This window comes from Leptodactylus fuscus, chromosome 2 (assembly GCF_031893055.1).
Source record: "Leptodactylus fuscus isolate aLepFus1 chromosome 2, aLepFus1.hap2, whole genome shotgun sequence".
Classification (NCBI taxonomy): Eukaryota; Metazoa; Chordata; class Amphibia; order Anura; family Leptodactylidae; genus Leptodactylus; species Leptodactylus fuscus.
In genome coordinates, this window is record NC_134266.1 from 139,283,316 (window position 1) to 139,303,919 (window position 20,604).

At 40.0% G+C, this 20,604-nt stretch overlaps 1 protein-coding gene across 1 annotated transcript in view; it reads left to right on the forward strand.

Annotated features, from left to right (window-relative positions):
• Positions 1 to 20,604, forward strand: part of VMP1 (vacuole membrane protein 1) — a 112,079-nt gene that overhangs the window by 56,814 nt on the left and 34,661 nt on the right. The window contains exon 9 of the mRNA XM_075264790.1: positions 20,162 to 20,242. Coding sequence (XP_075120891.1) covers positions 20,162 to 20,242 — 81 coding nt within the window. The remainder of the gene's footprint in view (positions 1 to 20,161; positions 20,243 to 20,604) is intronic.

A 20,604-nucleotide genomic window follows, 5' to 3' on the forward strand; every position in this document is an offset into this window, starting at 1 on the left:
GGGAAGGATATTCTTCATTTCATTACTTTTTTTTTCCTTGCTATTTATATGCATGAGGTATTTTACTGGTTAATGCATTCTATTGGATCCAGTATATTTGACAGTGTTCTCCCCACCGATTTCTTTGCTTCTAGAAGGAAACTGGGTAATATGTGATCTCACATGACTCTTTACATTGGCTGCTACACATATTGTGCACTGGCTCCAATGCATGAATTGGAGCCATGCAAAGCAGAGGGCAATTTCTAGTCCCGTGTAGCTAAATCGACTGCTGTAAAGTGGCAAGTATTGTGTTATAACTAGAGATGAGCGAACACTAAAATGTTCGAGGTTCGAAATTCGATTCGAACAGCCGCTCACTGTTCGAGTGTTCGAATGGGTTTCGCACCCCATTATAGTCTATGGGGAACATAAACTCGTTAAGGGGGAAACCCAAATTCGTGTCTGGAGGGTCACCAAGTCCACTATGACACCCCAGGAAATGATACCAACACCCTGGAATGACACTGGGACAGCAGGGGAAGCATGTCTGGGGGCATAAAAGTCACTTTATTTCATGGAAATCCCTGTCAGTTTGCGATTTTCGCAAGCTAACTTTTCCCCATAGAAATGCATTGGCCAGTGCTGATTGGCCAGAGTACGGAACTCGACCAATCAGCGCTGGCTCTGCTGGAGGAGGCGGAGTCTAAGATCGCTCCACACCAGTCTCCATTCAGGTCCGACCTTAGACTCCGCCTCCTCCAGCAGAGCCAGCGCTGATTGGCCGAATTCCGTACTCTGGCCAATCAGCGCTGGCCAATGCATTCTATTAGCCCGATGAAGTAGAGCTGAATGTGTGTGCTAAGCACACACATTCAGCACTGCTTCATCACGCCAATACAATGCATTAGCCAGTGCTGATTGGCCAGAGTACGGAATTCGGCCAATCAGCGCTGGCCAATGCATTCTATTAGCCCGATGAAGTAGAGCTGAATGTGTGTGCTAAGCACACACATTCAGCACTGCTTCATCACGCCAATACAATGCATTAGCCAGTGCTGATTGGCCAGAGTACGGAATTCGGCCAATCAGCGCTGGCTCTGCTGGAGGAGGCGGAGTCTAAGGTCGGACCTGAATGGAGACTGGTGTGGAGCGATCTTAGACTCCGCCTCCTCCAGCAGAGCCAGCGCTGATTGGCCAGAGTACGGAATTCGGCCAATCAGCGCTGGCCAATGCATTCTATTAGCCCGATGAAGTAGAGCTGAATGTGTGTGCTAAGCACACACATTCAGCACTGCTTCATCACGCCAATACAATGCATTAGCCAGTGCTGATTGGCCAGAGTACGGAATTCGGCCAATCAGCGCTGGCCAATGCATTCTATTAGCCCGATGAAGTAGAGCTGAATGTGTGTGCTAAGCACACACATTCAGCACTGCTTCATCACGCCAATACAATGCATTAGCCAGTGCTGATTGGCCAGAGTACGGAATTCGGCCAATCAGCGCTGGCTCTGCTGGAGGAGGCGGAGTCTAAGGTCGGACCTGAATGGAGACTGGTGTGGAGCGATCTTAGACTCCGCCTCCTCCAGCAGAGCCAGCGCTGATTGGCCAGAGTACGGAATTAGGCCAATCAGCGCTGGCCAATGCATTCTATTAGCCCGATGAAGTAGAGCTGAATGTGTGTGCTAAGCACACACATTCAGCACTGCTTCATCACGCCAATACAATGCATTAGCCAGTGCTGATTGGCCAGAGTACGGAATTCGGCCAATCAGCGCTGGCCAATGCATTCTATTAGCCCGATGAAGTAGAGCTGAATGTGTGTGCTAAGCACACACATTCAGCACTGCTTCATCACGCCAATACAATGCATTAGCCAGTGCTGATTGGCCAGAGTACGGAATTCGGCCAATCAGCGCTGGCCAATGCATTCTATTAGCCCGATGAAGTAGAGCTGAATGTGTGTGCTAAGCACACACATTCAGCACTGCTTCATCACGCCAATACAATGCATTAGCCAGTGCTGATTGGCCAGAGTACGGAATTCGGCCAATCAGCGCTGGCTCTGCTGGAGGAGGCGGAGTCTAAGGTCGGACCTGAATGGAGACTGGTGTGGAGCGATCTTAGACTCCGCCTCCTCCAGCAGAGCCAGCGCTGATTGGCCAGAGTACGGAATTCGGCCAATCAGCGCTGGCCAATGCATTCTATTAGCCCGATGAAGTAGAGCTGAATGTGTGTGCTAAGCACACACATTCAGCACTGCTTCATCACGCCAATACAATGCATTAGCCAGTGCTGATTGGCCAGAGTACGGAATTCGGCCAATCAGCGCTGGCTCTGCTGGAGGAGGCGGAGTCTAAGGTCGGACCTGAATGGAGACTGGTGTGGAGCGATCTTAGACTCCGCCTCCTCCAGCAGAGCCAGCGCTGATTGGCCGAATTCCGTACTCTGGCCAATCAGCACTGGCTAATGCATTGTATTGGCGTGATGAAGCAGTGCTGAATGTGTGTGCTTAGCACACACATTCAGCTCTACTTCATCGGGCTAATAGAATGCATTGGCCAGCGCTGATTGGCCGAATTCTGTACTCTGGCCAATCAGCACTGGCTAATGCATTGTATTGGCGTGATGAAGCAGTGCTGAATATGTGTGCTTAGCACACACATTCAGCTCTACTTCATCGGGCTAATAGAATGCATTGGCCAATCAGCGCTGGCCAATGCATTCTATTAGCGTGAACTGAGTTTGCACAGGGGTTCTAGTGCACCCTCGGCTCTGCTGCAGCTGATGTAGCAGTGCCGAGTGTGCATCAGATGTGTAGTTGAGCAAAACTGACTCAGCACTGCTAAGTCTCTGCATTCGCATAGGAATGCATTGGCCAGCCTTCGGCCAATCAGCGCTGGCTCTGCCGGAGGAGGCGGAGTCTAAGGTCGGACCTGAATGGAGACTGGTGTGGAGCGATCTTAGACTCCGCCTCCTCCAGCAGAGCCAGCGCTGATTGGTCGAGTTCCGTACTCTGGCCAATCAGCGCTGGCCAATGCATTCTATTAGCCCGATGAAGTAGAGCTGAATGTGTGTGCTTAGCACACACATTCAGCTCTACTTCATCAGGCTAATAGAATACATTGGCCAATCAGCGCTGGCCAATGCATTCTATTAGCTTGATGAAGCAGAGTGTGCACAAGGGTTCAAGCGCACCCTCGGCTCTGATGTAGCAGAGCTGAGGGTGCACAAGGGTTCAAGTGCACCCTCGGCTCTCCTACATCAGAGCCGAGGGTGCGCTTGAACCCTTGTGCAGCCTCGGCTCTGCTACATCAGAGCCGAGGGTGCGCTTGAACCCTTGTGCACACTCTGCTTCATCAAGCTAATAGAATGCATTGGCCAGCACTGATTGGCCAGAGTACGGAATTCGGCCAATCAGCGCTGGCCAATGCATCCCTATGGGAAAAAGTTTATCTCACAAAAATCACAATTACACACCCGATAGAGCCCCAAAAAGTTATTTTTAATAACATTCCCCCCTAAATAAAGGTTATCCCTAGCTATCCCTGCCTGTACAGCTATCCCTGTCTCATAGTCACAAAGTTCACATTCTCATATGACCCGGATTTGAAATCCACTATTCGTCTAAAATGGAGGTCACCTGATTTCGGCAGCCAATGACTTTTTCCAATTTTTTTCAATGCCCCCGGTGTCGTAGTTCCTGTCCCACCTCCCCTGCGCTGTTATTGGTGCAAAAAAGGCGCCAGGGAAGGTGGGAGGGGAATCGAATTTTGGCGCACTTTACCACGCGGTATTCGATTCGAACATGGCGAACACCCTGATATCCGATCGAACATGTGTTCGATAGAACACTGTTCGCTCATCTCTAGTTATAACCCATGTGTCTAGGAAATCAATTTAGTTGTCTTTCCCAATCGGGGAAAAAAAGCATATAAACTAATGGCAGTAATGCTTGCATCTAATGTTTGGATCTTACAGACCCCTAGAAATGTTTGTTTCTTTGTATACTTTGCAAACCTCTCATGATGAGCTGTTAATAATGGATTCATTGAGATGAGCTCCATTTACTTACACTTTATTGTACTCATACTAACGTTGGTGAAGCAACTTCTAAAGCGTCTGTCTGCTTTACTAGGCTATATCCAGGTACATCATATGGCACCACCCTAATTTCTTTTTTTTATACCAACCAGTATTCAAAATACTGCATCTCTTTATTATTTTTTTTCCCTTATTCTGTATTGAGAGCTGTTCCTGCCTCTCACTGAATGCTACTGTGTATGGAGTACTGTGTAATATGTAGAGAAAATGAGGGTAACGGATGGTCACTTCAGACCGTTATAACTTGGACATTATTAAACATGAAAGAGGAGAATCTCTTCTTTCATATGACACTTAGGTGCTAACTATATTATTTTCAAAGATGTCACTGGTTGAAAACAGTCGGGATTAGATTTTTCATTTGTATCATTGGGAGACAGTACCATGGGTAAAACTGACACTAGAAGATAGTGTGTTGGCTTTGCCTAGTGGGCCCCCTCCACAGACCTGCAGTTAATCAGTTTTAGCCTAGTGCCCATAGAAGGTAGACATGTCCTGCTTGCAGACCTTCTCCTTTTATTATTTTAACATTATTTCTTTCTTAGGATCTACTCAGCTTGTTACGGTAGTTTCTGCAGCCTGTTTAAGTTGTGCTTCCAAAGGCCTTTGTCTCCTCTGGGTTGGGTCTCGGCCCTCTCGCTACTTCAGCATCTTGGTTCTCTATTAAGGGTCCATGCATGAGTTTGGCGACCTTAGGGGCACTCTTTTCATGTGGGCCTTCGCTTAGTAGCTTAGGACTCGCCAAGACCCCTAAGAGGTCTAAAATAAATACAATTAAAAAAAAAAAAAATTACACATATAAAAGTACTTCAGTACCGTGAAACTGATACACATCGTCTGTGTCTGAAAACGCCCAGTCTAATAAATTAATAGAAATATTTTTCCTATACGGTGAATGCTGTAGAGAGGGGAGAAAAAATTGCCCAACCGTTTGTTCGCTGTTTTGCCTCTGATGAAAAAGAAAAGTGATCAAAGCAATAGACATTCCCTAAAATGGTATAACTAAAAAGTAGACCTGGCCCCGGAAAAACTGACAACTTATGTATCCCCATACACTGAAATCCAAAAAAAAATATGGGTATCAGAATATGGTGACTTCTAGAAAAACATTTTTTTTAAACGTTTTAGATTTTTAAGGAGTTAAAATATAAATAAAACTATAGAAATTAGGTATCCTTGAAATCCTACCAAAACATAGAAAACAGGTGACCTGTCAGTTTGGCTGCACAGTGAACACCATAAAAAGGAAGCCTGCAAAAAAGTCATACAAATGCACTTTTTTTTTTTTTTTTCCCAATGTCCTCCCCTCCATTCTGATTTTTTTTTTTTTTTTTTTTGTCAGCTTCCTAGCACAATGTACAGAATAATCTATGGTACCATTATGAAAACATTTTGTCCCGCAATCATTAAGCCCTTATATGGCTCTGTGAATGGAAAAATAAAGTTATGGGGTTTGGGTGGCGGGGAGTCAAAAACAGAAATTGAAAATGGAAAAATGTCATTCAGGTAGTATAGCTCCTCCACATTGGCACATCCATATGTGCCATTGCAAGAAGGTTTGCAGTGTCTCACAGCATGAAGCGGATACCAGTATATGGGCTGATAAACAAGGTGAATTAGGACAGGGCTGTAGAGGGGCTTCAGCACATCTGCTCCTTTGTGTGAGCACTGCCAAAGCCTTACTAAATGACCTCTTGTGGGCTACTCAAGTAGACTCAACATCCTGCAGTAGAAACTTTGATCACAGCCCAACACTGTGTAACTTGATTGACATTCATCATGGAACAGCAGAATTGGCAAGTCAGAAATTGGTGTCGGATTCTTTTCTCAAATGAGTTCACATAAAGCACATGTGACAGACCTGAAAGAGTTTTTATGATGAGGGTTACGTTGTCTGCAACATAAACCAGCATCATCAGTTTGGCAGTGAGTTGGTGATGGTCTGGAGAAGGCATCTCCTTCTAGGGTCACACAAATCTCCAAAGTGATATCCAACAGTGCCCTGACTGCTGAGGTGCTAGGATAAAAATCTCAGAGCTATTGCCAGACCTAAAGCTGGGTTCATTCTGGCACAAGACAACACTCAAATATTAACTTAATTTCTTTTTTTGACCAGTGTTACATTCATAGATTGTGTGTGTGTGTATATATATATATATATATATATATATATATATATATATATATATATATATATACACACACACACACACACTTATTGTATGTATTTATAGTATAAGATATATATTCTCACTAACATATACATGGACAAGAGAACGTTGCTTGGAAAATTCATGTAGGGCAGCCACACCTCTACACTTGCTACGTACTTTGTAATGGTTCTTCTGGAAAATGCTAACAAATAAGCATCACATAACAAATAAGCTCACTATACATTACGCAAAGCTGCTGTGTATTAGAAGAAAGTACCTTTTAGAATGAAGTATTCTCAGTGCTCATATTTTTATATTTAGCTTGTATCTAGACAAGGCAGCCAATGTTATATTTTTCTTCAAATCATTTATATTTAGTGATACTCATTTGGATTATTGATCACATCAGAGGGTTAAAGATGCACACGACGTTCAAGTGGGGCTTACACTAGGTTCACACTAGCATCGCCTCTCTGTTGTTTGAGTCTGTTGGATGACCCAAACAACGGAGAGGCAGACCCCTAAAACAACGGTTACGCACGGAGCCTGGCAGACCCCATTCACAGGCCGGGTGGATGACTGTTTTAAACAGGCTTAAGAAAAAGTACTCCATTCAGGACTTCATCTTCCTCGGATTTCTGGCTACAGAAACTGCATCGCAGCTGTAAACGTAGGCTTTACTCAACAGCTATTTGTGTGTACATGGAAATAAAATAAGATGTCCATATTCATCAAGTGTAACATTACTTACTGTAGGATAAATTGACTGGGAACTCATGAATAAAGTTATTAGGCAGCATGGTGTAATGTCCCACAGGTTACTCCAGTACATGAAGTCCTTTTAAGTGATTGAGTTTGTGCAGACACATTGACGTTTATTTCTACTTCAGATTCTGCTTCCCCCTCACCCCATTCCCCTGCAATGGTTAATCCTGCCGTCTACTCTAGTTCCTCTTGTGACCCTGTTTGCCAAATTAAATTGTAATGATTGTAATGACTAAGAGGCCATGCACTCCCTGGGTGTCAGTTGCTGTCAGGACCTGTTTTTGACTCTGCTGAACCTATTCTGGTTATGGTTTGTCTGGCCCATCACATGACTTCTCTGAAAATTCCCCCTCCTCTCCATTTCCAGTAAACTGTTTGAACAGGAGTGACTCAGAATGAAACCATCTTTCCTTGTAACCACAGAGCATGTTAAAGAATTTGTCAACGTGGACTCTAGAGGGCTTAAGCTTAAGTGAGCTGGAGCTGTAGTGCCTTACTCCGTGTTAGGAGTCCCATCTTCTGATGTGTAATCAGACAAGAGATGCGTCTCTGCCCAATTCTACTCCCTGTAGGCCAGCTGGCTGCTCCGCTCAGAAGTACACATCCCTCGAGTGTTTCCGAAGGTTGCTTGTAGGCAGCTCATCTTTCCCACCATTCAGTTTACTGTTAGAACATTGTGAGCCAAGCAGCAGAAACCCTGCATCATCATCATCACCACACCCAGCAGCAGCTTGCTAGGAGCTACATCTCCGCTCACTACTCCACCAATCATATCTTCAGAATAAGATCTAACCGTTACGTAGAGAGTCGTTGACACTGAATAATTTTCTCCCACGTTACTTGGTTATTGTATTTTCTTTGAAATTATGATTATGAAGTTTGTTACTGGTCTACGGAGAAAGAGGGGTGTAATGCGGATTTTTTTCTCTCTTTAAACATGTTATAGCTTTTCCTATTATAGTGTATTTTTAGATATTAGGGCCAGCTTAAGAATACACACCCTGCACTGTTATCTAGCATCTGGAAAAACATGATGCTAGCTTTTCTATGCTTGTGAATAATGTTCTGTTTCCTCCACGATGAGTGATATATATATATATATATATATATATATATATATATATATATATATATATATATATATATAAAATGAGGCAAAATAAATAAGTAAACCACTATTATTTTTCAAGAAAAAAAAAAAAATATATATATATATATATATATATATATATATATAAATTTCTTGAAAAATAATAGTGGTTTACTTATTTATTTTGCCTCATTATATAGTATCGTATAGTATCATATTCTGCAGCTCTTTACAGAAATATTGTGGTTGTCACTCTTGTACAATAGGGTCTGAGGAAAAGAAAGATGGCCAGAATTGTACAGATAAGACTTGTTGTGTACTGACGATTTAAGAGGATGAAAAGATTACCATGGTATTATTACAGTGCTTGCATCTTTGATGTTGGTTGGGCCTTCATTCCTTTCCCAGCAACAAAAACCCCGCCAAAAAAACTGTCCTGATTATACATGTTTTTACCACATATTTGGCTTACTACATAAATTTCTTTACTTGTCAGATCAATGTCAATTTGAAGGATTCCTTCACACCCTTTTAAGGTTCTTTTTATATCAAAATGTGGTCAGAAACAAGTGGATTAAACCCAGGAAAGCACGACCTGCATTTCTATTCCATTTGTTTCCCTAACACCTGGAGATAGAAGTGCTTGTGTGTGACTGGGTCTATGTAGTTTTCATATAAGAAAGAAGGCGAGAGTTCCAGCTCGCAAGCACGAATGGACAAGTAGTTACAGGTTATGTCATCCCATACTGTATGGGGACTCATGACCCATGGGACTCAAGAAAGTAGTGTATGAGTTAGTTGGCTGTCAGAGGTGTGCTGTGTGCAGCTCTTTCCATTTTAATCTACTTGCAAAGATTCTGGGCTGCCACCAATCACTTATTTATGTGCAGTAAAGACCAATGTAATGCGTACATCCTCCTCTCTGAAGTGTTAATTCATGGTAAAGGGGGCTGCCATTCTTTCAAAGTTTAGACCCTCCTTTCTATAATCTCTCTGTTGAAGCCTATTGTGGCTGGATTCATACTGATGAACAAACTGATCCCAGTGTTTGATTATAATACCAGCAACTGAGGTATCCTGTATGTATCTAGTTCCATGTACAACACCTTGTGGCATAGGCAATATTAACAATGGTCTATATTATGTGTAAGAAGTCCTAAAGGAATTTTTGGTTATTCTGAACCATCTACTATTGGATGCATGTTTTTTTAATATTTTTCTGTGTATGGTCTTTTTTTTAATTTTTAATTTTATTTTTTGTATTACATAGTTGTTGCACTTGAAAAAGGGCTTAAGCCCGAAACGCGTTGTGTTCTACTTTTGGAATTAAAGCACTGTTTGAATAATTGGTCGAGTGCGGTGGTCCTTATTGATTTTCGGTCCCCATCCAATTCTTTCAAAGTGGAGACTGCTGAGTGGGAGCCACACCAGTCTGATACTGGAGATTTATCCTAATATTGAAAGTTATTAAAGGGGTTTTATAAGCATTTTTTAAATGCCTGGACAACCAGGGAAGGTGAAGGGAAAAAAAAAACCATACTCGCCTGTCACCTATTCTCCAGTGTTCACCCAGCGTGTTTCAGTCCTTCTGCTTTGGCAGCTTCTTACAGGTCTTTTCCTGAGTTCCGTTGAATTCATTGATTGGCCTCATCGATCACGTATGAATTTTACTTTGTTTTCACTGCCCACAGGTGATATAGAACTTAAATGGGTTGTCCATTTTTGCTTGGACAACCCCTTTAGAGGGGTTCTCTGGGAACGGTGCCAAAAAAACTCTAGGTAATTGCCCTAATAGGCGTCTAAGATTGAGAAGCTTGTGTTGCCTATAGGCATATATTTACAAAAAACTCAAAATGGCCGTCAGTACTGTCCTCATACAAAATCCATCCTTGTAGGGTGGGCTCGCCACTGTTGGATGGAGAAGAGTCAGTGGCTGGTTTCTTGTCATTGATTTATGCTGAGCCTGTAACAGCTGACAGGACTTTTTACTATTTCTCCTGTATCAGTAGATAATTGGCAGCCATTTTGTTATTTTATTGGCCTTTAGTCAATGAAAGCTCCTGCATCTAAGACCTGTTACATGTAAGACTTGTTACTAAGACATGTTACTTGTTACCTAGACATGTTTATTTTGTACCCAATTCCTGAAGAACACCTTTTAAAGGGAGCTTGTCAGGTACAGTATGCTGTCTGTGAGTTTATTGGAGTGACAGGCTTGCTAGTTTTAGAAGCTATCCCTCGCTGTTGTATTGGAGAATTTATTTGGTAGACTTTGTAGAGCCTGGCCAGTGCTGCCAGAGAGAAGATTGGTTGATCAGCATCTTTTCCCTGCCCTCCAGCCATTAATTGATAGGCCTGGTCTTGCGTTGCAGAATTTAAAGAGGACCTATGACATGAAAATGCAGTCTAATCTGTGAGCATCATGGCATAGAACAGGAGATTCTGAGCAGAGTGATACATAGTTTCACTAGAATGTGGATTTTATTTCTGTCTCTGCTCTTCTTATGCTTGGTAGTCAAGTGGGTAGTCTTACTCCGTGACTGACAGTCTTCCCTGTAAATGGTAGCGACAATCATGGATAAGACCACCCATATGACAACAAAGCATAGAAGAGTGATTTATTAACAATGTTTTATGTTGAATTTTTACTCTCCATTAGAGGATCAGAAAAATGGACTTTAAAGTTTGTCAGATTGAAGGATACAAATGGAAAGCTTTCCGTTAGCATCAATTACCATTGACTCCAATGGTTAAAGTTCAAAAACAAAACAGAAGGTCCCTTCTGTCATTTATATAAAAAGCACAGCATACTGTTGCCAGTCATCTGCTACAAAGCTAAATTCATTTTTGTTCATACTATAGTTATGGTGTTGTATTCATCACAACCCACAACTTTATGGGATTTGACATTCAATTCTATAAAAACACAAGAAATGAATACAAACAAAGCCGTAGCTGTTCCTCTTGTGGTTTTCTCCTACATCTATGCTGGGTTGTTCGGCTTCAATCACATCACCATTGCCGTTTTCACCGAAAATTGTCGGAGAGAATAGTCATGCACGGATGACTTGTCTCTCCACCAGTTTCAGTATAAAAGCAGCGAAGCCATTATAGTCTGTGGAGTTTACAGGCGTCCGTGGGTAGCTACTGTTTTAGCAGGTGGACTCTCCATCATTTTGGTCTCACAGTGGATACAAACGATAGAGAGCAGTCGCAAGTGTGAACCAAGCCTTAGTTGTTTTTAGTTAGCTTGGAAGCATTTTGTCACTTTCATTACACCCCGTAATGTATGTACTTTGGTTTGGGTTGGGCTGGTTTCACACTTACGTCTGCTCTCAGTCATTCGTATCCGCCATGGGACCCGGACGACGTAGAGCCTGTCCACTAAAACAGCGTTTACACACAGACCCCGTAGACTATAAGGCGGTGTGGTGGGTTTCCGCTTGTTTCATACTTAACCGGAGGAGAGAAAAGTCCTCCATACCCGACTTTTTTCTCTGCCAATTTTCTGTGGAATCTGCAACTGAGTCTTTTACAGAGACTCCGATGCAGATGTGAACGAAGCCTTAGGTGTCTTTGACCTCAAAGTAAATGGTGCACAAAGTACCTATGGTTTTTGTGTCTACAGATTCTGCAGCTCGAGCCCACTAATGCTATAGGAGTGAGTGTCCATCAGCATTTCTGGCAGCTCTATAGCTGAGCTGCTTGTGTCCACATCATAGTATTGAATCGTATAAGGTCACCCGATGTGCTAGAGATGAAACCTATCATTACTGTTCACTATGACCAGGAAATAAGTGCCCTAATCCAACGGAAATCTCTAATATGAGAAATTGCAAATCACTGAAAATTGTAATAACTAATGAAAGTTAATTCATATTGAAAAATCAAACTAAAGTGTCAGATACACACTAAAGCTGGAGTCATGTAATAAATAGTGATACATGCAAGTATGACACACAGTGGGCCAATGAGGTAATATAGGGTGTGCACTTTCTATAAGGCTTTTCGAGCACTGCATCGAGCACTAAAAAGAGCATTTCAGAAATCTGGAGGCTCTTTGCTTGCCGGGTGTCCTTAAAGCAGCCTAAGTATTGTCCCCTCCATCTCCTCTAACTCTGCTGCTGGCTCCCCTGCGACAGTGTGGTAGGGTGTTACTCTGACGTGCAAAGTCACTTATTTCATAACTAGTTTTCAGGGAATGTTTAGGAAGTGACAGGAAGTAAGTGAGGCATAAAACAAGGGATTTTCTGTGACTAAGATATTGATGACCTATCATTGGGACATGTCATCAGTACCAGATTGGTATCTTATTCATATCTATGAGTGTTGAGGGAACAGCGTACATCAGCACTGCTTGGCTGTTCCCATAAGTTCTGACTGTGGGGGTCAGGAGTTAGGAGCAGTTATTCCCATTGCATTGATTTTGTGAATAACCCTTTCAGGCTAAGGCTCCACATTGCAGAAACACAGCATTTTTTTTTGTTGTAGATTTTGCTTCTGTTCTTTGAGTCAAAGTTAGGAGTGGATTTTAATAAAAGGGAAACCTCTAAAAGCTTCCGATAAAATTCCCATTCCTTTTGAATCCACTTCTAATTTTGGCTAAAAAAGAAAAGAAAAATCTGCTATAAAAAATGCTGCATTTGCACAACGTGGGGCTTTAGCCTAAGAGAGTATATAGGTTTGTAAAACAAAGGAGGGGATTTATAAGGAATGGTATTTGTACTTTAATCTTAAAGCTCCTCTGGAGGAAAATGTGCCCAATACATGTCTTTTGTTAAGGTGGCGTATCTCTGGCCATCTGTGCACCTGAAGTTCAAATCTGTGTCAGCTCTGATCATAATTTATAGAGTAAGTTATCATATGAGCTGTGGATGATCCCAAACCTTTCCCCTAAACCCCATCTCTTTTTTAATAAGTGACTAGCACAGTGTAAAAAGCATAGAGGCATATACATGTTTGTGCAATTGAGGTGTAGGCCAAAGTTTGCAGGTTCTGCTGTGCATCTCTTAGTAAAGTCCCCCAAAACTTTTATTAGTACATAAACATTTATGTTCTACTAGCCTCTGCCCGCGACTTCGTCTACGTGTTGTTGGCGTCTATGATCCGCCTTTTCTCAGCAAATTGCTGCCGTTGATTGTTTGCCTGCTCCGGCGTTTCGGCAGCTCCTAAACTGTCCTGCTGCTGAACTTTTTCTTCACACCGTGCCTGTGATTGTTCTGACATCTCAGCAGCTCGCTGGGAAGCCATATAATGAGCGTGTTGTTGGCGTTGATAATCCACCTACTCCGGCGTTTCGCAGCTGTCAACATGACCTTCCACTGAACTCATTCCTCGCGCTGTGCCCGTGATTTTTCCGGCAACTCATCAGCTCGCTGGGATACCATATAATGAGTGTGTTGTTGCCGCCGATGATCCCTGTCAGTTCCGCTTGAGGATAACTCTGTTGACTTCTGGCTACGTTCATAGGTGTTAGAATTTAGCAAGAAATTAGATTTGTTTTTTCTCTGCATGTTTAAAAGTAGCAAAAGGCCAATTTGGATTAAAGGTGTTTTCCCATCCAGTGTGTCAGCAGTTCCTGGAGATAATAGGCAAATGCATGTACACAATCCACTGAGGGTTAGCATGTGTTTTCATAGAGAGATAACAGACCTGGCTGACATAAGCTGCTGCAAGAGCAGTGTAATATAGTATGTGAACATAAATTCATGACAGTCATGAAGCCATGTCATTTACCGGGATAAAAAGGAGCCTATGTTTTGATCGAGGTTACAAACTATCTATTTGCCAAATTTCATTCAAATCCGTTCAGCGTTTTTTGCTTGATTGAGGAACAAACACACAAACATCCAAAGTTTCACATTTATAATATTAGTAGGATAGGATTTACTGAAAGCAGATACAAGAACTATTTTTACTCCTTTTGTCCCTTCTTGTGGAATTCTATGTTATCTTACCGTTGTATCAAACTGCCTGCCTGCCTGTCTTTCTGTCCTTCTTATTTTTCCAATAAGGTTAATAGCTCTTGTTTCTTCAACATCCAGTTCAGCTGCTTCGCTCTTCCTTCTGTGTGACCTCTGTAGTTTATCGCTGTACAGTTTGTCGTCTGCTTCATGATTCTTTCCTGTTATGGTGCCCAAATCCTTCCTTCATCCTGGATGTTTTATTACGTCTGGGCAATTGGTCACTTGTACAGCAACAGGTGTGCAGGGTTTACTTTGCTTGTCCTTATTACTATTGTTTGTACAGGCTATTGTTCTTGAACATTTTCCATCTTTATTTCAGTTACAGTTTTATAAAAAGTTTTGTCATCTTTATTGTTTTTAGAATGATGTCACACACTTGTAAACTGCAATATATATATATATATATATATATATATATATATATATATATATATATATATATATATATAACCCCTGCTGTTCACCCTATATATAACCCCTGCTGTTGATATACGACACAATTTACACATGTATATAACCCAACATGCAGTGTAGTAGCCTTTATCAATTGTAACAATGTTTTTGTTTTGTGTTTTTTTTTTGTTTTTTTAAGTATCTGACTTGTTTAAATGGAGAGAGCTGTACTCATAGAATGGATTCCTATTTTCAAAAAGTCTTTTATGTCTTAATGCCCTATTTCACAATTGTTATAAATACAGGGTGGTCCAAAGTTAAGGAGGCCCATGAATACATGAAGTATGGTGGTTGGGAATCACCATTCTTTGTGCAGCATGTTGCTAAAGGGAAGGGGGAAATTCTGTGTGAGGCTGTATCCAATATGGAAGCTGTTTTGTTACTGACACAAATATGGCTGTGAGAGTAACACTTAAGAAGAGGACAGAGATTGTGTTGATCTCTAAAGAGTACAGTACCCAAGTTATTACAGCGCTTTCAATGCTCTGCACCCTAACATACTACCCATCTGACACGGCACAATTGGAAAATTGCTTGCCAAATTTCACCATACAGGTTCCATGTTGGACCTTCCCAGAAGTAAACCTTGCTTTTGCTGTGACAATTTTGTTGCATCCACTGTTTGCAGGTCCAACAAAGAACCTGTTTGGTGAAATTTGCCAATTGTGCCTTTGTAAATGGGTGATATGTTAGGGAGTAGAGCGTTGAAATTCACTGTAATGACTGGAGTACTGTACTCCTTGGAGATCAGCACAATCTCTGTCTTCTCCCCGCTTGCTAAACTCGCAGCCCTATAACAAACAGAAAATTGGTCATAACTTTGGCAGAAGTAAAGGCACATCTCAATTTCTCTATCAGATATGTTTGTTCAAAATGGCTACAGTGTTGGGCACATCCCACACAGATTTGTTCTCTTCCCCGAGCAACATGCCATAATCAGGATGGATTTCCAAACCACCATTTTCCATGTATTCGGGTGACCACCCTGTATTGATATGTGACTCCATAGACTAAATTCTTTGTACTAAATAGCCTATGAGGATCACTGTGGATAGATTGATGTGATGGATTACAATTCTGTACAGCCCTGTAGAATATCATAGCAGAACTAAGGAGAAAAAAATTGATAACTGTATTAAATTTCAAGATCTTTTTAGCACAGCACGTGAGAGAACTACTTGTGCACCACACCCCTGTCAATGATCTTAGGTTTATGCAATACTGGGAATTTTTTATGTAGCTATTTTGTAGCAATCGCTTTGTTAACCTTTTCCAAGCTGATGATGTATTCCCATACTGAGGCTATCTGGAGTTGTATTGCATTTCCTCCCTTATGTAAATGAAGTAAGAATAAAATGGAGTCCAGTGTCATTTATTGAGCGGCCGGTGATGTGTAATGCTACATTAGGTCATATTTCTTTCTTGAAGAAGAGTTCATCGTTGCTGAAGCATTCTGTAATCTGGGAAACCTGAAGAGCTCTCTTGTAATTGAAGTCCGGTTTCAGGCTCACATCCTGCAATCAGGAACATTTTATTCCACTGAGCTAATCCTTCCCTATGCATTGGATTTTATTGCCTGACCACAGACAGTCTTTATCCAGCCAGTGTGTTTGATTCCATTGTACTATCATGGGGAAGACAGTAGAAATGAAATATTGTTTGTGTCCTAGTCTTATTTTTGCATAGGTTTTGGGAATTCGAAGCTTAAAATGTTAAAAGCCAAATTTAGCTCTAGAGGAAATTTAAAAAAAAAAAAGCAAAAAAAAAAAAACACACCACAAAAAATGAAACCTATTTTTACTTAAAAGGAACTTGTCACATTGAAAACCTAGTGTAATCTGCAGGTGGCATGTTATATATTAGAAGGCGCTGAGCAGATTAATAAATAGTCTTATAGGGAATGGTTTAGTAAAACTTGTATTTTATTCATTAAAATCCCTGCTCATTCTGTTCTTTAAACGTCAGTGGGTAGTCCTATTTATGCCTCGAACATACAAAAAGGCTATCCGTCACGGCTAAGACCACGCACTGGACTTAAACCCAGAATGAGTAGAACACTTTAGCTTTATACTGCTGACTGTAAATGAGTACCATCTACCACTTACTGTGTGGCATTCTTGTACTTAGTATATGACGTTGAATGAAGACATCAGTCCATCAAGTCCAACCTATAACCCTACAATCCCCTACAATGTTGATCCAAAGGAAGGCAAAAAAAACCATGAGGCTCATGCCAATTGCCCCATTGTGCCATTTTTCCTTGCAGATGTAATAGTAACTTTATAGTAATAGTCACTACATGTCATGGCAATGAGCAGATCATAAAAACTTTTTTCCTAGCTCTTCTTCACCCTCAGTGACTTGCCTGATTTAAAGTTCATGACTTCTCTGGAGGCACATTTTACAATTTTAAGACCCTTCCTCCCCCATTATTTGCCATTTTAGCCCATTACTTCCCTGCAATCGTGTTCTGGGATGCTAGTGGTCTGCTAAAGGGAGACCTTCCCTTTGTCAAAATTTCCAGAGGCGGTGGTCTCTAGTAAGCATAGAGCATCCAAGGCCTCGTGCACACAATAGAGAAAAGTAGCCATGTGATGGTGGTTTTTGTAATGACTGCCAGATACCGGTTTTTGAAATACTTTGATTTCAGTGGGGCTATTCACTTGTTTTGGTGGTGTTTTTTTGTTTTTTTGTTTTTTTTTTTTTCCCTGTGTAGGACATGCCCTCTTTTATCCATTTTCATGGATCTTCTAGTAGACTCAATTTATCATTTATTTGCAAAAACATCTGCCCCCAAAAAAGGATATTGCATCTGTTTTTCCAGAGACGTTTTGTCAGTGTTCCTGTGCGTGTAGAGACCAAACCTATTTGTGCCTGGTCAATGCCCTGATCTCTAAGACTGGATTCCCAATACTCTGGCTGTTGCAAACAGAGTGCAGATCACTGTAATCTTCCTAAGGCTGCCTTAAAACACAATACAGTGGCTAAGGGGTAAAAATCCTGTCCATACAGTGTGAGTCACAAATATTCCCACATCGTCTTTTTTTTTTTTTTTTTTTTTTTTCCTTCCCTGAATTTTCTGAGGACTGTGTAATACTTTTTTTTTGCCCATGTTGTAAATGAACATGCCTGAACTTTGTGTTCTCAAGGGAAATGCTTGCTTCCCTATCCTCAATGAGAGCACATGCACTCTCTGCCAAGAGTGCATGTGTATAGAGGGGGAGAAGGTTTTCAAAGGAACACATATTTGGTCAACTGCTAAAATGTATGGCCAACTTCATTCTTCTACCACAATTTTTACAGTAAAAATGCTTTTTTTCTTGCTTTTTTTTTTTGCTGTTTTTTTTTTTTTTTAACTTATATTCACCCATGAATTTGCCATTTTGTAATGGCAAAGTTGAAATCTTCTGCACTAAATGCACTAAACCTGCTTAATTTTTTTCCACAATGTCTGAATGGGGATTTACTATCCCCATTTTTTTTTTGCATTGTGCTGAAGTTTCCTGTTGAGTTGACTCCAAACAGAAATACTTGCTGTGGGAAATTGGAATTAGTAATAAGCATCTTACTTTGTCCTGGAATAATACCTGTCCATATCAACAAGGTGAGTAGATGGATACTATAGATATACACACCAGAGTTATATCACTTCACACTAGTTTGTCAATTCCATTTCAGAAACTTGTGTGACTTGTAACCATTCCCTTCTTTGTTCAGAAAGGTAAAACACACACGTCTTCCATAATAAGCAATAAAATAATGTATATATAGAGAAAGACCTGGCGCTGACCTTAATTGAGTCATGTCTTTTGAGCTCACTGAGGGAGATTTCTATATATTCTTTACTTAAAACATGTATACTTTGTACAGTCTGCAGTTTATACAAGCTAAATTGTCTTAACTTACCAAATATTAATTGATTCGTCAGAACGCCCAAATATTATTTGGAATTCGCCATTTTTTTTATTTTAATTGAATTTGTTTGTTTAAGGTTTCTGTAAACTTTCTTTTTTTTTATATTGGTATGTTCAGTGACTTCAACAATAAGATGAAAGCTCTGTTATCAATCACCCCCTCCTTTTATTATTAGGCTTAAGAATTGTATAATATATTTTTCTCAACATTAAATTCACTAAAAATGTAAAGAAAATTTTTTAGTGATGTTTGTTTATTTCAGCCACAGATACAAATAGGACATAATGGAACATAATTACCCTACAAATTATATATTTCACATGAACTGTCCTCTAAAGTTATGTAAAAGCTTAATAAAAAGAATTTATGTACAAATAAAACAATTTAAAAAAATAATTAAAAATAATCTGTTGGTAAATCTCAAAATAGAAGCTAGATTGGGAACTGATACTTATAGTAGGAGGAGTGGGTGCATTTTATATTTGCACATGTAAGTGTGGTGCTGTTATATTATTTCCAACATAATTATTTTACCAAATCAAAGTTGACAAAAATATAGCATGATACTATTTAACTGATTTATGTAACTGAATTTAGTTTATTTAATGAATTACTATGCTAATAAATTGAGAACAATATTGCATATGAAAGAAAAACAATAGAATTGTAAACCTAAATTTACTAGGTTCGATGTAATCAAAATTATATTATTTTTCAAATACAGAAATTCATTTTTCACTGTTGAAATTAATTTGGGAATTGAATGGGCGCACAAACAAGTTTAAACTCTCTTTTATATTCTTGTTCTATCTAATTCAGTAAATATATACAAAAAAGCAGACAGAATCCCCTGAATAATTTGTACTGTTTCTGTATTTATCAAAACCTAAATGTGGAAAAAATACAAATATACATTGTAGAAGTAATAAAAGATTTTGAGACTGTATTTGTTACTAGTTTCACCTACTATGATCTTTGTATCGTTCAACATTAATGTAATCTATCTAGCTTTAATAATTGATTTAATGTCTATTTACAAAATATTGTTAATTACTTTGGATCTGTTAATTTGTTTTTATTTTTATTATTCTGTAAGAATTTGTTAAAACATGTCTGTGAGTAGACGCCTTTTTTAATCCTCTGCTCTACTTTTTATTTGCTAGAATATTAACTGTTAGTAAGTGAATCTATTCATTTTGCTTGGTTGCTGAGTTATGTATGTATTCATTTTCATTAAAATCCAATATGTTCTTTATATGTGCTACATGTATGACCACTGAAACAAACACTGAAATACTTGAAACCATATATGACCACTAAGGCTATCTCCAACATTTTTTTTTTTTTTTATGTACGTTTGTATTCATTTCAGGTATGGTATACTGTTCATTCACAAAGTCTGTTTGGTTCCTCTTGGGGTCCTGCCCTAATATCGAGATTTGATTTTGGGCATCCACTTTCATTAAAAATAACTATATAACTGAATAAGGGATTGACCACTTTCAGACCAATATTGAGAGACAAATGTTATTGTTTGTATAATAAGTTGTACAGTTTTCCATATTGATCTGAAAGTGGACAACCCCTTTAATATTTTGATATGATTTGATAAGCAATTCACCCTTCATGTTACATAGAATGTTGTCCCCGTTATGTATTTGAATGTGATTTATTACCTCTATTGACATCAGTTTTAAAACAAATGTCTCATATAAATTTTTGTGTTTGTTTTAGGATTTTGCATCACGCGCTAAACTTGCAGTTCAAAACCTAGTGCAGAAAGTTGGATTTCTTGGAATTTTGGCCTGTGCTTCAGTAAGTGGTGGTGGTGTGTGTTTTAATTGCCTGGATTTTCTGTCTATGGTATTTTGCCTTCAGTTTTTTATAGTCTAATATCATCTGTCTATTATTTTTTAGTCCTCTCGGTATACATTGATTTCCTTCAAATGGAGAGATGAATGGAAACAGTGTAGATTAAAGGGGTTTTCCTACTCCATGATATTGTTTGACCAAAAGCTTAGAATGGTGAAAAAAGTAAACTGAGTAATACCTTTACTGATTCCCGTCCACTGCATGTAATTCCTAATCCACAGGTTAGAGAATAACTGATTAATTATGATCAAGACAAAGGGACCCCTATATATGATCAGTGCTCCCTTCACTTCTATGGGGCTGCT